We start from the raw sequence: 19,578 nt of genomic DNA, 5'->3' as shown, positions 1-19,578 counted from the left end.
AGTACGGGAAAGGTTGATTAAAGTGAGAAAATATAGAGAAATGGAACAATAGCATCAAAAATACCAATAATATTTCATATTCATTTATTGAACAGTTATATAACCAGTTACACTAAACAGCGTCAGTAATCAGACTTTCTAAATTTTTCAATTTCTGAATAATTAATTATCCAGATGTTTTGTAATAGAAGTAAGGACAAATATTAATAATGATATTCTTAATATTTGACAAAAAAGTGAACATCGTTAAACATCATTAACAATTATAACAAACAATAAATACCCATGCAATAAAATTTAATTCGTAAAATAAAATCAGTATGCTTATACTGTACAACAACATTCAACATTTCCAACCCACTGCAGGACTGCGGTAAAGCCTTCTGTTATAAATACCAATGTAATACATGTGGTATTCAGTTCGTAAAATAAATTCAGTATGCTTATACTGTACATTTTCAACATTTCAAGCTTATCGCAGAACTGTTGTAAAGCCTTCAATTTCTATATTGAGCAGCCATTGTTTTGCACTTAGCCCATGATTCGCCCATTCTCCTCAAAGTTCAAACCAACATGTAAATTCTTTGAAATATTAATTCAGTTTCATACAGGATTGAGTATGGAGTCGCCAGGGCATGACCATTTCTGTTGAATATTAAAGAAAACATAGCAGATATAGATGCTAGAATGTGTTTGCCAATGTTGTTCAATGACAAACTCAGCAACTACTTCAAAACCTGCTGCCTTAGATACAGTCACAAACTCTAATGATGCCTTTTCCCGACAGTAATGGCTCAGAAATCGACATTTTTCACGTTCTGTCAATAGAAATTTGAGAGCAAATTCAATACATATTTTTCACATGTTTATTGATTCTGCTACCAATCTGCAGCTGCTGCTACTTAGTGGGCAGGTAAAGGTCAATAACAAAACCAGTCTGCAGTATCCCGGGTCAACAACCAATAGAAATTCACACAAATATAACACAATTATGTATAACAAAAACATTTGCAATAGAAGCATACATCTTAAAATAAATGCTGTTCTCAGATCTCTATATAAAAACGCAGATCAAAGGGAAAAAGTTAATTGCACATATATTGAGTTGACAAAAATGTAGAAAGAAAATATGAATACAACGAAAACAACAGTCAGCATTTCTTATGCCAATGACATGGTAAGGTTGAACAAGTTTGAACTGAGTGACTGGTTATAAGGTGAATGATCAAGTGAAATATATATGTTTATAAATTATATAGAGATATTCAAGAAGACTATATATCTAAATGAAAAGGGTGGATATATACTAACCATCTAATAAAATGTGATCTGTTTTGATTCTATAATTCAACAAACAGATTGCATAATTACACACAACTTTCTTTCTCAGACCATTTTTTAGCTCAAATATATTTTTAAGGGTTTAAGCCTGATTTTAAAAATGACAGGATGTTGCAGAAAAGGGACAAAAGGGGCTTAGGAGAAAAAGGGCATATTGTATCAAGCTGCAAAGAACTAGAACATTACCCGGTATGAATTTGAAAAAAGTGAGGTATTGTGTTTAATTGAAATCATATTAGATTTAAAACAGCCAAATATGTCAAGTTTGTATGTATTTATATTCATATAATAAATTTTAATAAGAAAAAAAATATTTGACAGTTTGAAGTATCTAATTCTATGAAGGCCTCGTTGGTCTCCATTAGGGAGCTTGCAAAAAAGGACAGGGTACAGAACATTTCAATAACTTTTTAGCTAAACCCATACTATTTTAGTTGTACCAATTTCATTCATCAAAAGTTTGATCATTATAAATCTAGTGTGGTACGCATAGCATCATCACTCTGGTGAACTAAATGAAAATGTACAAGTGCCTGGTATTAATAAGCATCATATATTCATAATGAGTCATAGAATTAAAGCATGATATATATATATATACAATACGATCGAATGGTAGGGAGGATAAGCTCATCTTAACAAGATGACGTACACTGCATGGTTTGTGTTACATTGCGTAGGTCTCCGCTGTCAATACTGGAAAATTTATACTGTAACAGATGTTATAAGATTTGAATCATTCATGCAATTGCGTAATTTGGCTTGCAGAATAGTATTAAACTATTATTAAAGTACTAACAATATAATATCTGGCTAGAATTACTTCCAGAATTTTTTTAAACAAAATCATTGAAGTAGCAGGGGTCAAGTTTATGTGACATTTGCAGACTAATTAAAAAGATATTGACCTTTAGTTTTAGATCTTGAGCGAAATAAAATTAAAAAAATTCAGAAAAATTGCAAACCTTACATTTGTGGACAAATGAGGACAAACTTTGAGAATTATAATTTTTCTATATTCAATGCTTAAATACTTATGTCCATCTGTCCATCTAGTCATCAGTCGAACTTAAAATCTATTGAGTTGTGGCCCTTTAAGCAGCCATACATGCCATATGCCCAAATGTGTATGTGGGGGAGGGGTGGGGGCGGGGGGTTGGGGGGTTGGATCCCCCGCAATTTCAGCTGTTATATGCAAATGTATCATTGAGTAGCTGTTAATAACAGTTTCATTTGTTTAAGCTTAAAGAAATTTACAGGTAAAAATACTATATATGTCTGAAACATTTATATAGTGAAATGAAAGATATAAGAAATAAGAAATTATGCCAAGCAAATAATGAGAAAAGGGACTTATTATTTCAAATAACTAAATTAACAGAACCATGGGGACCGAGGGTAAACATGTACATGTATATGGGAAAATAAAGGGGACTTCATTTTCAAATAGAAAAGAAAAATTCATCTGCATTTCAATACCGGTAGTCATAGTAAAGTGCAAAATAAATAAATAACAAGGACAATATTTGAAAAATAACAACAGACATAACTGAAGTTATAATTTCAAGTGAGATGAATGTAAAAAGATTATTATGCAAATGATGTGTCAGCTGATAGGCTTATTAGTATACAACAATTTTAAGATAATGGGAAATAAAAGTTTACCTGATAAAAGCAGAATTGTGTGGAATGCCATTAATTTTTTTTATGAACAAAGTAAACCAACAAAAATAACTCACACAAGCACTGTGTTTCAGAAAACTAGAATTCTAAACAATACCTTCAGGCTTTCCAGCAAATTATGGCCATAAATGGCTAATTTCAGAGCTAAAACTAGGAAACCATTATAACAAACCAGTGCTTTGGCATTGGCTGTGAACTCATAAATCAAATATTTATACAAAATTTCACAGCAAATCCCAAGCCACTGGTAAAAGAATGAAAAGCCATTTTGTTGATATGGTTTAGATATACAAACAAGGGGAGAATATATGAAAATGCATGCATGTGCAGGTCAAGATTAGACTTCAGAGAGGGTGCAACTTGGGGGCTACCAATCCTTAAAAAAGAACAATAAAAAGCTTTGGCCTACAACTGTTGTGTGTGTGTGTGTGCGTGCGTGCGTGCGTGCGCGTGTGTGTGAGGGGTTGGTGGGGTAAATTCGGGCTAATTTCAGTCTAAAATGGTGCATTCTGGTGTATGCTTAATTTTACTGTTTTTTGTTACAAAATGTGAAAATTAGGAATTTCAAAGAAGACATAGGCTTTACGAGATTTTTTTTACACTTTTCATAGCGATTTAAGCAATTTTATTGCTTGAAATCCTAAACCTACAAACACATGGGTAGCTGTGTTTGTTTCTATGTTTACATCTATTCTATTATAAATAAGGAAAAAAATGTTTTGGAGTATAAAAATAAAATACATCACCATGTTAAGTTGAACTCATTTCAAGGTATTTCCTACTGTTTTTGCTGCAATAAGTCAGAGCAAAAAAACAAGAACTTAATGCACCAGTCAATTGTAAACACGGCCCCCACAGGCACGGGGAATAGCGGGGACTTTGACTTTCGGTCCAGCTAAACCCCAGCTAAAATCCCCGCCCTACACAGCCCATTTCCCCGGCTATCCCTGGTATACCCCCGGACCTGGGGGGGGGGGGGGGGGCGTGGTTCAATTGACTGGTTCATAACAACTGTAGAATCTTACTGTAAGTTTACTGCTCTCAATCCTGCAGTGCGTTCAGTAAGGCGAACACTTACAAAACGCTAGCAAACGCTTTGCTGTTGCAACGCCGCCATACAATGCAGTCAGGGAACCAAACAGCAAACTTTTGCCGCAAACAGGTTTACTGAACGCATGGCAGATTTCAGGATTAATTCTGCACTTGATAAGTAAATATTATTAGTTCCCCCAAACCATTTATTTTAACCCATTATATTATAGCTACTACCCAGGTTCAAATTCAAATAAATGAGACATATATAGCATATGATTACAACGATGTCGGGTAACTTGACATGACACACGCATGCAAGACTATCAAATTAACCAAATAGTATACAGAAAATAATATTATCAACAAAATAGTAGCCTAAAAAAGATACCTGTGTTTAGAGCAACCCGATCTAATGTAAACTATTTTTCGACCGTAGATAAAAAAATATCTGATTTTCTGATTTTCAGTTGTCGTTGACTGTAAAGACCATTTGTGATAACCATTTGATACACAAAGTATCGAAATATAATGGTAAGCATGACTGTTTTCACTTGCCCTGAAAAAAACCTTTGTCCCTACCCTTCCTAACATTTTTGAGACCGTTGCCCTAAACTCAGATAACTTAACAAGAACAATTATCACAGGTAAATAAACAGACAACCAAAAGAGCAGAATCCAAATTAAACATTAACTACTTTCCAATAATAGACTGTCCCTTAAGATTGCGTTCAAACTGATCCAAGGTGGATTGTTTATACAGTCCAAGTTTTAAACCAGTCTTAGCCCTGTTTTGGTTCACGTGCTTAGTTGGAAAGGGATTGAAGGATTTCTTTGGCATTTTCACTGTTTTCATCTGTGGCTCGATGGAGTGTAGATTGCTTGGTCCGAGGGATCTTTTGGTCATATAATACTGCTGGAACGTTAGGTCCGCCTTGCTTGCTGGGTTGAACACTTCAGGTATACGCAGAGAGTCATCCGGAGGAGTGGATAAATATGGGTTCTGTAATATTGTTGATCCTAATGTTAAGTCTGAACTTAAGGTTACAGGACACACTGAACAAATCTCTCCTCCATTGGAATCTGCAGTTACCCTTATTTCCTGGTTTACAATTACATCACTATTTTCAGAAAGAGATTCTGATTTGGCAGCAATGTCTGATATTACATCAGCAGGTGAATGTTCACACTTTACATCGTCATCCTTTCTTAAGGTAGCATATGTCATGGCACGTTCTTCATCAGTTCTCTCATGGATTTCACCTTTGTCACTTGCACAATGTTCACTAAACTCCAAGGAACCATCTAGGCTTATATCAGTTTCATCAAACATCAAGTTTTCAATTGCAACTTCATCTGTCTCACTTATTTCAAAAGCACCAACATTGTCATCAGCACCATCAACCACTTTATTATTACATTCAGCATTTTCTCCATGGGATGAAAGATTTTTCACAATATTATCACTCCTTGCATCAGCATCTGTTAAATTTCCAGGTATAGTCTTTGCATCTGCACCCCAGCTATGTGAGATATCCTCACAAAATGATAATGTTTCTTCAGACACTGATTTAAGTTCAACCTCTAGATCCACACTCTTCCCCCTTTCCACACACACATGTTGGGGGGAAGTCTCTGCTGAAGAGGCTGATAATGAAGATGAGTAAATGGAAGTTCCCAGCCCGGAATCACTGTGTCTGAATGGACTAGCTGTTCCCTTAAAATTGTATCTAGATATTTCATCCAGCTCAACGTCTGATTCACCAATCTCTTTAAAGTCACTTTTAATATCAAGATTTACTCCAACAGCAGTAGTGAGACTTATTTCATCATGAGATTCATCCTCCTCATTATGAGCACCTTTGGTATCATTTGGTTCAACATTTGTAGCACTGTTATTGTTCACATTTTCTTCATCAAGGTTAGGTATATCCTTGACATTAGCTTTATCAGTGTTATCTTCCGAAGCATTTGAATCACATTCTTTGGTGTCATTTGTTCCTGATTCATGAGTTTTTTTTTTTATTGCATCTTCATCGGGATTGTTAGTGCTCACATCTGCAGACACTTTTTCAATGTCAAGCTCATCTTTACCAGCTTTATCTGTGTCTGTGTCCGCTGCAGAAGCTGTTGGCGATGGCGTCCCTCTGTCAATCTTTTGCCTGATTGGAGATTTCTGGGCCCATTTGGCAGGCTGAAAGTTGAATTTCACGGGATAAACCTTTTATAGTTCAAAATTGTATGCATATTAACATTCATTGTAACTCTATTTTTCTTTTTAAACAAAGCCACACTTTTTTTTATAAACAAGGCTAAAACATTATCTTTCGACCACCATAAACAACAAACATAATCAAACCCTGCGGGGTATTTTTATGTTAATATTTCAAACCTACCTGTACATTTTTCTTGGCAAGCCCTGGGATCAGTGCTAGTGGTGTAAGATTAGGGTAGACACTGGCAATCCTGGGTCCGGCGGCAACACAGCGGTTGCGGCCTTTCCGGTCTTGCTTTGTCACAAACAGGTGGTTCATGGCTACGGGTGTCTCTATCATGGGCATCATGGGTTTTGCACGCGTGGCCTGCTGTCTCGCGGTGGCTGCTGTAAGGTGTCAACAATTATGTGTAGTTCAGTTATTATTACAAAGCACTTAAGAATTACCATACTCTATCGCCTACAATGCCAATATGATTACTTGAAAATTACTAAGAAGTAAAGCCGCAAACTAGCACAATATGAATGGCATACTTGATGAAGGGAAGTTATCAAAAAAAACTACTATCTATTGACATTAAGAGTTATCTCTCTTGTACAATTTTGTCAAACAGATGAAAATCACAGAGCAAACACCTATGGTTATTTTCAGTACCAAAATGGAGCATTACACAAAAATTATTATGGCTGGAGTTATGTGCCTTGCTTGTGAAAATTGTCTCTGGAAACAAGTGTACCAAGTTTCATTTGAATATTATTGAGAACAGTCTTGAAGACGCTGATGGCACCAGAAACCTTTAACAAAACCTGACTTTTCGTCTTTAATCTTATATGAATCATAAAGTGGTAGATTAAGATAAGATTTATACATACAGAATAAATCGATCAGCACAAATGACATATTGTTCAATAGTAAAATAAACAAATTCAATTCAACAATTTCTCTATAAACTCCAACTTACAGTAAGATGAATCAGAAAGTGGTAGATTAAGATAAGGTTATATCGATCAGCACAAATGATATAATTGTTCAATAGTACAACAAACAAATTCAATTCAACAATTTCTCTAGAAACTCCAACTTACAGTAAGATGAATCAGAAAGTGGTAGATTAAGGTAAGGTTATATCCATCTGCACAAATAACATAATTGTTCAATAGTACAACAAACAAATTCAATTCAACAATTTCTTCACAAGCTCCAACTTACTGTTCAGTATGACATGAGCCTGGTTCTGTCGCTGTGTAAGCTTGGAGTACTGCTTCTTGAGGGCGCTGATGTCAGTGCTCATACGCTCCATGTACGCAGGCACACTAGCAGAACCGTCTGATGGTCCGTACGCCCCTGGGCCCAGGGAGGAAATGTCTGGGATGCTTGAGGTACGCTGGTCACCATCCAAACCTGCTTGGCGTACATGATATACATAATTGTTAATAGTACATCGCTTCTTGCAAGAACATTAACTTTATACAAATGTTTCACAGCTCTAGGAAAAGTTACTTCCCTTTGATTCAATAGGCAACACAGCAATCCTAATTCTTATATATTTTTAATGTACAACTAGTGTTTAACTTTTGTTGTGAAGTTATAAATGTATAGCGTTGAAAAAGTGTTATATTTCTAGCACAATAAATCAAGTGTATATGACATAAATAAAAAAAAATCATTTGTGGCTATTCCATATGATATTTATTAATCTCAATTTCCAAAAAGAGATAAAAAAAATCACTAAGGCTCAATGTTATCAATATTAGAAAACTTGTTCAATAAATTCCATATAGTTTGGCCATTCATGTAGTGTCTTCCAGATATTAAAGATTGTTGTATCTTTTTTTATTCAAAATCATCATATTACAAGAGATGTTTGTCAAACATTATGCCCCCTGAGCGCCAAGTTGCCAGAAATATTTGGACAATTGAATGAAATATGCATGGACTGAAATGACAGCTGATTTGTCATTGGATGCATATGAGGCAGGTCATCTACTGGTCATACCTAATCTTCATGTCAAGTTTGATGACCATAGGTCCGGGAATTGTTGAGTTATCACTCGGACAAGCTTTGGTCTTCCAACAGACCGACCGACATGTGCAAAGCAATTATATAACCCCTCTGCTTCGAAGGGGGGCATAATTAAACTAGATGTTCACTGAAAACTGATACTTCAACTCATGCATTTAGTGACATATAAATTTCTACTGTCTACTATATAAGAAAATAAAATATGGACAATCAGAAAACCTTTTTTCAGCTTACAGTCACACTGACCTTGACCTTTGACCCACTGACCTCAAAATCAATAGGGTTCATCTGCTGGTCATGACCAATAAGCCTACCTAGTATGAGGTCCCTGGGTCAAAGCGTTCTCAAGTTATTGATCGGAAACCGTTTTTCATGTTAAGGTCACACTGACCTTGACCTTTGACCCACTGACCTCAAAATCAATAGGGTTCATCTGCTGGTCATGACCAATACACCTACCAAGTATGAGGTTCCTGGGTCAAAGCGTTCTCAAGTTATTGATCGGAAACCGTTTTTCATGTAAAGGTCACACTGACCTTGACCTTTGACCCACTGACCTCAAAATCAATAGGGTTCATCTGCTGGTGATGACCAATACACATACCAAGTATGAGGTTCCTGGGTCAAAGCGTTCTCAAGTTATTGATCGGAAACCGTTTTTCATGTAAAGGTCACACTGACCTTGACCTTTGACCCACTGACCTCAAAATCAATAGGGTTCATCTGCTGGTGATGACCAATACACATACCAAGTATGAGGTCCCTCGGTCAAAGCGTTCTCAAGTTATTGATCGGAAACCATTTGGTATTCCGACCGACCGACAGACAGACAGACAGACAGACAGACAGACCGACCGACATGTGCAAAACAATATACCCCACTTTTTTCAAAAGGGGGCATAATAAGGCGACTTGCATTTCTTTAAACATATCAACGTGTTTATATAATAAAGTTACAGTGATTGTTTTTGGAATTATTTTTAGTGCCTGTGCCTTGCAAATAAGGAAAAAGTTGACTTTGAAAAAATACAAAATCAGGCCATAAAAGCTAATGTAGTGGTAAATATACCAGTTTTCACTTTTTTGTTTATTCATTATTCTGTGAAAGAGTTAATCTTGTTAAGATTTGTTTATTTTTCAAGAAATTCATTGCTTTTTAATTCATTTACATCATCTGCAATTATCAAATAGGGAAAAAATGATAAATTTTTGGGAAAAATGGAAATTTTTTCACAAGGGAAAACAGCCTTTAAATGGCAGAATTGCATCCAAAAAAATCACTGAGATATAGTTGAAGACAGGCAAACTCACACTAAATTTATTTTACTTGGCAAAACCAAGTGTAGATAACAAGTAACACACCTCTATGTCGCCCCCCGCTGGACACCCCAGTTGGGATAAACCCAGTGAAACAGGTTATTTTTTCAATGTCCTCTTCATCAAGGTCATCCTCGTCGCTAGGCAACACCACACCCTCTGCACCTGTGGTTGACCTTGCCTTGGTTGCCGGGGTAAAAGGTCGGATGTTGTAGGTGTACTTCTCCCTCAGCTCTGTCAGTTGTTGAAGTGGGAAAGGGGCAATCAGGTACACACTCTGAAACAATATTTTTTTATGAACTTTCAAACAAATGTTGTCTTCTAAGATGTACTCATACTCCCAAAAAAGCAGTACAACAATTCATACAATTGTTTAAATTTACTGAAGATTATGAATAGATATCAAAAACAAGGGTTCTTGGAGGGATACTGTGTTTAATTTGAAAGAAAGGTGCACAAAACACAGTAATTCTACCTTATGAGGTGACGAGACCCACTAGTCAGTTAATATTTGTGCATTTTCAGCTATTAAATACAAGGATAAAATCTTGTTATCAGTAATTAATATTTTCCATAAATGCATAATTAGTAAGTGGTTAAAGGTTATCATTCAAAATTTATGTTTGCTATATATGCTTATGTTTTGATTAAAAATATGAGTTCAGCTTTAAAATAAATTAGGTAGTTAAAACATAACTAACAAAACTTGAGCAAAGATGGCCAGAGAGACTAACAATGAATGCAGAAAGAACTGAGATGAATAACATTTACAGATGTTTGCCAAATATCATCCAATGATTTAACTGAATATTGAAAATGCCTTCTGCATCATCTGATATGTTCCTGCATGGAATCTGACCTTTGCCATGACAAAAGTTATCATAACCTATCTTAAGTATCCAAATTCAATATCATTCAAACAGTGTTTGCAATCATTGAAAATCCTTTAAGCTCACCTTGATCATGGCGTCGGCATCGAGCAGATTACCCTCCACCATTTCCTGGGTGATGTCTCCCATCAGTGTGTAAAACTCATCTGCTGATCCCACTTGTAAGATACGACTGAAAAATGGAGGGCAGCCAGTTAGTTAAACATGTTGTTGACCCGGTTAGCCCTGTGGATAGCGCACACGCTTCTCACCTAGGCAACACAGGTTCAATTCCCGGACAGGGCCCATGTGTGTTTGGTTTGTGGTCACCAAGCCGGACAAGTGGGTTTCCTCGAGGTACTCCGGTTCCCCCCACAACACAAGACCACACTCTCGTGTAAAATCATTGTGCTAATGAGAGTGATTTATATAAATAAATGTTGTAATAACTTGTTGTAAAATAATTAAGCTTAAACTTTCATAGTCTAACATGAATAGGGTTGCTACTTCATGTCGCTATGATTTGTACAAGCAATCCAAATCTATGAGAAAATATGCCTTAAAATCTGAGATTTATAAGGGATGTTTCTGATAAAAAGTTTTGCAAATAAAGATTATGTACTGATTTTATTAAAACAAGCATTACCTATACTTTTTATATAATGTATCTTGTATAGCTGAGTGGCTGACGGCAAAAACTTTACAAACAAATTAAGAAATGAAAACTTCAGAATTCCATAAAAATTCAATCAGATTATGCCTCATTCAACAAAGTTTCAAATAAACTTGTTTAAGAAGAAAATCCCCCTACCTCGAGAGTTTACCCCAGATAACGAGGGCTGTGCGAAGGAGAATCTCAGAGCCGTCCAGCAGCACACAATCCCAAACGCGCAGGACAGTCGACTTGGGCAGGCATGTTGCAAACAACGTCAGGAACCACTGCATCGTGAACACGTTGGTCAGCGGAGGCTCGTAACATCCTCCTAGTAAATAGTTTTTACAATCTCAAATTAGTTTAAAAATGAATGAGTCATGATTACTAAACTATCAGCATGGATTTTCAAATACAGTCGAACCCCGTGGACTCGACCTCCCAGGGACCTACGGAAATACCTCGAACCTCAAAATTTTTCAAGCCAAGCGGGATTTTTTACCTGCAGTATAAAGAAATCTGTCCTTAACATCCAGTTCAATACCAATGAGGAATCTGAGCCAAGGGAGTTCGATCCAACAGGGTTTGACTGTATATCTAAAACTAGTGACTTTGGATAACTAATGTTAAAGTTGTGACCTGAAGGGCTGTCTAATAAGAATTGGACTGTTCTTAAGCCAATGACTTTCTTAAGATTTGGCTAACATGAGTGGAATATGGTTTGGGAGCCCTACAAAACATTGATTTTTGAAAACGATTTAATAGAACAGTAAAAAGACATGATGTTGTTTATTTTCACATGTTGTTCATTTTAAGCATAACCAACTCCATCGTCAGCAACCACGGTACTTTCTTCTGTTACACTTCATACATACCTTGGGACAATTGGCTGACAAAATCTGGTTTTAATGAATATGCATGGGGCAGGAGAGACAACTCTTCTTCCAATGAATTCGCATGTTACACTCAAATATTGTTCAATAACTTAACAGTGTCAGAAACCTCCATGGCCATGAGGTCTTGACTACTGCCACAGATCATAGGCAGACCCGGTTCAACTCCGGCAATTGCCAGAATATTTTTTAACCATAAAGCATCTGGTACTTTGCGGAACCAATGAAACTGCCTCATTAATTATTCATGAATATGAGATTTTTCTAGCCAAATTGCCCACAGTACACAACGAAGCATAGCGTAGTGTTATCAGGGTATATGACGATGAACCACCTCAAGTGTTGACTTAAATTTCTATCTGAGTCACATAATATAATTCATCAGCAATACCACTCAAATTCACCCTCACCGGTAGACTGGTCCTGCGCGTGCTGGAGGTAGTCAAGGTGACGGGAGAGTTTTGGGAAGATCTTGAGCAGGTCCCTGAATACGGCCATGTCCACGGAGAGTGCACGCAGGTTGTGGGCAAAGTAGCCCTCTGGCAATACCTTGTCTATCAAGAATATCATCACCTGAAACATGGAAAAAGGATTGATTTCAAACCATTTTGTTTGATTCTTAGTGCTATAAAATAAGATTTATTTGGCCTAATGAGAGCATGTTTCCTACTCTGAACAAAAATGAAATGAAAATGTGCTTTACAATATTGCACAATGAGTGGGATAAAACATCTCCAAACAGGCAATGCCCCATTGTCCCAAAAATACTTCAGACAACTCATTCTTTGAGAAAATAAGCTTTAAAATGATTTTTTTTTATAGTGAAATGACTTCAGATTTCATTTAATTATTAAATTTTTACCTGAGTATTTTTGTGATATTGGAGCAATTAAATAAGATCAATCTTAAATTTAAGAGTAGAATCTGAGTGTTTTGATTGGACAGTGAAATGAATTGACCAATCGTCTGATTGGAATCACTTAGGCATGTATAAGGATAAAAACTACCCCAAAATGCCACCCCGATCTTGGGTTAAGCCACAAATTTGCAAAGTATCCGCTGATGAACATTCTGTTAATTGCTTTGAAAATTCATTCAGTTAAAATTTTCAGAGTCCTTGAATAATAAGTTTGAGCATGTGTTTATCTTTTATGAGACCATTTTGCATGCAACTTGGTCTTGACTTGTAAGGTAATATGTCTTGACTCCATGGCAACTACCAAACCCCACAAGCTAAGACAAAGAATAGGGTGAAATAATTATTTTCACTGAACATAATACTGAAAGAATATCTATTATCATAGTAATCATCTAAGAAATCGTCCATAACAAGTCTACGAGATATTTTTGGTTTGCCTTTCTCTTGCAGGCCTGTCTGACATATAAACAAATATTCCAACAGAAAAGGGAATAAGGTATTACATTCGACACTTTATAACTTGATAACGAGATACAAGGAAAACTTCGCCAGCCAATACAAATCGATACACTTAGCAACTTCAGCGCCAGTCCCATAAGAAAATACCAACGAAATAACATGATTAGATGTGCTTGATGTTTCGTGTATATGAAATAACTACTGAAATATTCTTTGTCTGTATATGTGAGTCTAGACACTTTGAGTGCCTTTGAGTGCCTATGAGCAAAACCAACTGTCAGTTCCTAATCTACAAACTGGTAAATATTTTGTTCATATTCAACACATGTGATGTATTCTTGTATAACCTAACAGTGACAAATAAAAGCTGTTTTTTAACTTCGACAAACATGGTTTATATGAGATGCATAAAATATATGATGCATACATATTATTTGCCCACCATAACAACATAATAAATCTAATACATTTTTTCTCTCTTCATATCCCTGGCTATCTTAGGGGTGAAAGCTAATAGCATTGAAAGCCAAATTCATTTTACCTCAATTCAAAATCGGGCCAATCTTAAGGTGCATAAAATTACTCTCCTAGAATCTTGATACCATTTCTTTGTGAAATTGAGAAGAGATCTTTCTCTGTTATTTGGTGAAATTTGGTTTTGGGATAGAACTAACAAAAATATGTTCCTTATATTTCTTGAGTCAATAATACAATAGAGTGCAATTCATATAGCATATTTTATACCTTATTGACATAAACATTTCAGAGATTAATAAACATGTAACCTTGTCATTTCATCAAGTCTTTGGTATTCATGTAAAATTTGATACCTAGCCACCCCATGTTATTTGGGTACCACAGGAAAGTGTATTCCTTACTGATCACTTATAATATGCCAAATAATTAACTGAAAATGTATCACAGATAAATTAAGTTATGACAGATGTAATTTTCTTTTCTTTTTCTTATGTGGTATACAGTCGAGTTGGCTTGACATCATCGGTACCAGCCAAAGTACTTTGAGCCTTGCAAATAACAAGCTAAGTGGGAATAGTTACATAGAGATCGGTCCTAAAAAATTAACATCAAGTTCAAGGGAACAAGAAAATCGAGCCAAGCCATATTGAGCCATCGTGTTTGGAATGTATTAAATTGACATATTCTTCCTCATCAATTTTGACCCTAAAAGAGTTATACTCTAATACTACAGGGTCACCAGATGTCAAAGGAAAGGAAAAAAGATACCCAATTTATTATGTTGCAGAAGTCTGCCACTAAAATTGCCAGGGTTTTGCGGCGAGAGAAATTTACTTTGTTTAACAATCTTTTAGACAATAACCAAGCTTTTTCGGAGAGAAAATTTAATACACTGCCCTAGTTTTCAATACATTCAATTAAAGGCATTCACTGAGAAGCAGCCTGTTGAAATACATTAGATGAAGATCATAATTTCTCGAAAACAAAGTAAGGCAACTCATAAAATTTAGTTATTGTCAGTTTTAATTAGTTGGACATAATTCATGAGCTGTACTAGACACAATATAAAGTGTCAAAAAGCTTAGACATCAGCTGTATTCATGTCAAGTTCTTGTAATGAAAACAAACATGAAAAGAAACACTGTGTTTTCTAAACATTTCTTTCAAAATTGACATGACATCCCTCATATAAACCATTGTTTTTCAATATTTATTCATCCTTTTAGGTAAATTAAAACAATTGCATTAATTGGGGTACATCTGGAAGTAAGAGTTCAACTTTAAGACTAAAATTACAATGCAATACTACTGGTATATAATATGCAACTGATAAATACTATAATTTTATGATTTTTTTTCAAATCTTCATACTGCCTTCTATGCTTAAATAAACAAATCAAAAGCTTTTAATGACTTTTTAGATGACGTGTAAATCATCCCAGACACATGTTGTTGTTTTTTCATTCCATTTTCTTTGGAAAATTACACTTTATGACAAATAAACCCTTCCAACTCATCCAACTTAGAATGTTTATGGCACCTTCCAAAGAGGTTGTCAATACATCTTATAAAACTGGTCTGGGTTTATAACATGCTATACCGTAAATATAAGCTTTAGTTCTCTCAGACAAACGAGTGTCAGACCACCATCTCATTACAAAATAGTTTGATGTTCAACAGTGAGAAAATCCATACAGTTGTGGCAGATCCATGGTCTAGTGGTAACACACTTGACTTTCAATCCAGAGGTCGCAGGTTCTTTCCCCGCCGCACCACTAAAAAAAACTACTCGTCAAATGGGGATCCTGTGTGACAATGCTATACACTGGTGCATGTTGAAGAACCAGGGTAGCTCTAACTAGAGTAATATTCTGTCTGTGCACAAAGGTTCAAAAGCCTAAAATGACTAACAATCTTATCGGAGCACTTGCTGAATGGGCAATGCCTCAGTGTATGTATATGTAATCTGTTATTGTTGTACAGTGACGTTTTGTCTCTCAACGAGTCTGTAATTTGGTCAAAGCCTTGTGCCCCTAAATATGGGTAATCATTCAGTTTTGCCTACTGGGCCACCATTAGACTACAATCAAATCACTTAAAGGGTTGAAAGGCTTTCGGCCTGCTACATTTTGTGAGTATAGTCATGTAATAATCATACAAATTAACATAAACATCTAAAGATAGAATGTGCATGCTCACGAATTCCTTCACAAATACTTTAATATTTTTTGCTGATACTCCATTAAATCAAAACCATTGAGTATCAGTCACTTGAAATACTCCTTTGATATGTGGCGTACCCAATTGCTTATGAAACAAACCTTATCTGGAACTTGGTTTCATAAACAATGCATTACCATGGATAAAGCATTTAGACCATTTTTAGTAATATGTACTCTACACTTCAAACATGACTGAGTCATATTTAATTTACTACCAGGGTATGACCACAACCAAATGCGTCCATCAAAATGCATTGGACATGTTAATTTAGTTTATGTTTGAGGTTTCTTGTTACAATGACAGGATCCTCTTGCAAAATTGCTCTGGATCATATCACCCACATACAATTCCCTGTATGTATTGATGTATCTTAATATTCAGCCCTCAACCTGCCTTGCCTTGTCACTCATAGACAAAATGAACAGATTTTTATCAGTGGTTCATAAATATGCATATGCAACAAGCAACACCCCAACGATTACTGATCCTAACTGAGAAATCTTCCACTTTCTGTTCCATTCGGCACTCACAAATTGTAGCAGGTCAAAAGCCTGTCAACGCTTTAAGCGCTTTGATTTTAATTGTAAAATTGTATAATATGCATTCAGTTATGGTTAAAGGTTGTTGGTACAAAATTAAATGGTTTTATGCGACACAGTACGTACATTCAAACAACCTTAATAAAAAAATGGTCAGTTAAGAGCCGATTCAGGCTATTTTAAACATAGAAAATATCCTAATGAATGACTTCAAACACCAAAAAAACTGATTATAGGATAAAATGAAATATTATTATTTCTTTTAAAACATTTTGGCTTGATACCTTACATCAAATGAGCATTTAATTGCATCTTCAATATGATCCATGTTTTTTGTGGGTTAAATTCCCGGGAATAAACATGTACAAATCCAAAGACCCAGATTCTATTTTTAACCAATAGTATTTAGTTCCCCTGCCGCAGCAGAAATATCTACATGTATTAATTTTGATTCAGTACTCATTCATTTTGAAAAAAATGCCTATTCTGCTTTTAATATTGCATTTTGTTAATGGCGTTATTAAAATAATTGTATTTCCTATGATTTTAATTGGTCAATTTCGCAAAAACGCAGTTTAATTGCACTATATTAACCGCATATCATATTATGGATACACACTACAGCTCTATGGTTGTCAAGCTTCTTAATATGCATAGTGCAGCTCCATAGCTATAGCAGCAGATTGGTAACTTAGGTAATATAGATGTAAATGTAAATTAGGTCATTGACCACGGCAGTTCTGGGCATTAATTCATCAAATGTTAAAAATGTTGTTCTGCTGATTAGATTCCAATTTAATGTTATAAAAGTCTTCAGGCTAAGTGGCCTACAGCCTAAAAAAAGATAATATTTTTTCAGAATCTTGGTTTTGAATGATTAAGCTAATACAATATTTAATTAAATAGTCTTAGAGCTAACTTTTTTGAAGGGTAATATTTTAAGCAAAATATATTTCACTAGTAATCAAATATAGCTCTTAACTTCCTACCGAGCTAGTCGAGTCCATAAAAGCCATTTCATAATGAACGAAATAAGCTCTTGCCAGGAACTCATTTGCCTGGTTTCCTAAGGCGATTGGCCAATTTATTACATTGACAGGACATTTCATTTTCTGTCCCCATCAATCTTCATTTAATGCCTTAGATGGCAAAGAAATCGGCCAGTTTCCCTCCTTTACTAGGAATTTTTGCTACTCAAGTCCTCTTGAAAATTCAATTTATGCTTCCTTCTAGAAATTTATTGGCACTTGAAAGACTTGCTTCGAGATTAAACAAGCCAGTTTTGTTCAAAACACAAACAAATTGTTTTATGCCAGTAACAGAATCATTTAATATACATACTTCAGAAAAAATCAGGTCTATAAAGATATCTGGCTGATTTATACAAAGACTGTAATACATTTTGTATGTTTGCAGAAAAATCGAAATATATTTATGTTCTTAAAAACACACAAACAATTTATCATATTTAAGAAGCTATAATTCGCTTAATTACAGAGAGCTGCCTGAAGAATAATCCACTTACAGAGACAGGAGATATTTCTTGACAAGGACTCCCCTACGACAACACTCCCAAGTCAATTACGTCAATGTGCGTCATACAACCATTTGTCAGGCACACACTTTACCGTTCACAATAGCCATTAATGAATGCCTTTGCGTCCTTTCAGAAGCGTAACTGTTATAACTATTGTACAACAAACCCTTCGGAGTTGAGGGAATAGTGACAAACATCTGAATAATGATGTTATTATGTCAAAGAATGCTTTTAATCATACACACATTCCATATAAAGAAACGGAAGACAGCAAAATATAACAATTGGTGCACAACACATTGTATAAAAATGCTCATGTCTTCTTATTAGAAAAACATTATATACAACTGTGTTCCTGTAAACCAACTGATAAGTCTCATAATCATACACATGAATATAGGTGCCAATAACCACTTATTGTATTGTTGATACAGAGGCCATTAATCCCTTGGAGTATTGTTGGTATAGGCGCCATTAACCTCAGGGGATGTTGTTAAATCGGATGCCATAACCTCTTGGGGTGTTGTTATTATGGATGCCATAACCTCTTGGGGTGTTGTTAATATGGATGCCATTAACCTCTTGGGGTGTTGTTAATACGGATGCCATAACCTCTTGGGGTGTTGTTAATACGGATGCCATAACCTCTTGGGGTGTTGTTAATACGGATGCCATTAACCTCTTGGGGTGTTGTTAATACGGATGCCATAACCTCTTGGGGTGTTGTTAATACGGATGCCATAACCTCTTGGGGTGTTGTTAATACGGATGCCATAACCTCTTGGGGTGTTGTTAATTTGGATGCCATAACCTCTTGGGGTGTTGTTAATACGGATGCCATAACCTCTTGGGGTGTTGTTAATACGGATGCCATAACCTCTTGGTTTTTTTTAATACGGATGCCATTAACCTCTTGGGGTGTTGTTAATATGGATGCCATAACCTCTTGAGATGTTGTTAATACGGATGCCATAACCTCTTGGGGTGTTGTTAATACGGATGCCATAACCTCTTGGGGTGTTGTTAATACGGATGCCATTAACCTCTTGTGGTGTTGTTAATACGGATGCCATAACCTCTTGGGGTGTTGTTAATACGGATGCCATTAACCTCTTGGGGTGTTGTTAATACGGATGCCATAACCTCTTGAGATGTTGTTAATACGGATGCCATAACCTCTTGGGGTGTTGTTAATACGGATGCCATAACCTCTTGGGGTGTTGTTAATACGGATGCCATTAACCTCTTGTGGTGTTGTTAATACGGATGCCATAACCTCTTGGGGTGTTGTTAATACGGATGCCATTAACCTCTTGGGGTGTTGTTAATACGGATGCCATAACCTCTTGAGATGTTGTTAATACGGATGCCATAACCTCTTGGGGTGTTGTTAATACG

General features: G+C 35.7%; 1 protein-coding gene across 5 annotated transcripts in view; it reads right to left on the bottom strand.

The window, feature by feature from the left end:
* Positions 1-79: 79 nt before the first annotated feature.
* Positions 80-19,578, bottom strand: part of LOC128217575 (TBC1 domain family member 30-like) — a 54,819-nt gene continuing 35,320 nt past the window's right edge. For all 5 annotated transcript variants that reach the window (XM_052924798.1, XM_052924799.1, XM_052924801.1 and 2 more), the window contains 7 exons: positions 12,437-12,599; positions 11,293-11,464; positions 10,569-10,674; positions 9,658-9,889; positions 7,482-7,673; positions 6,453-6,658; positions 80-6,250 (listed from right to left, as the gene is read on the bottom strand). In XM_052924798.1, coding sequence (XP_052780758.1) covers positions 4,751-6,250; positions 6,453-6,658; positions 7,482-7,673; positions 9,658-9,889; positions 10,569-10,674; positions 11,293-11,464; positions 12,437-12,599 — 2,571 coding nt within the window. In that variant the 3' untranslated portion in view covers positions 80-4,750. The remainder of the gene's footprint in view (positions 6,251-6,452; positions 6,659-7,481; positions 7,674-9,657; positions 9,890-10,568; positions 10,675-11,292; positions 11,465-12,436; positions 12,600-19,578) is intronic.

The sequence above is a fragment of the Mya arenaria genome, chromosome 14 (genome assembly GCF_026914265.1).
Source record: "Mya arenaria isolate MELC-2E11 chromosome 14, ASM2691426v1".
Taxonomy (NCBI): Eukaryota; Metazoa; Mollusca; class Bivalvia; order Myida; family Myidae; genus Mya; species Mya arenaria.
This window is presented reverse-complemented; position numbering and strand designations above follow the sequence as displayed.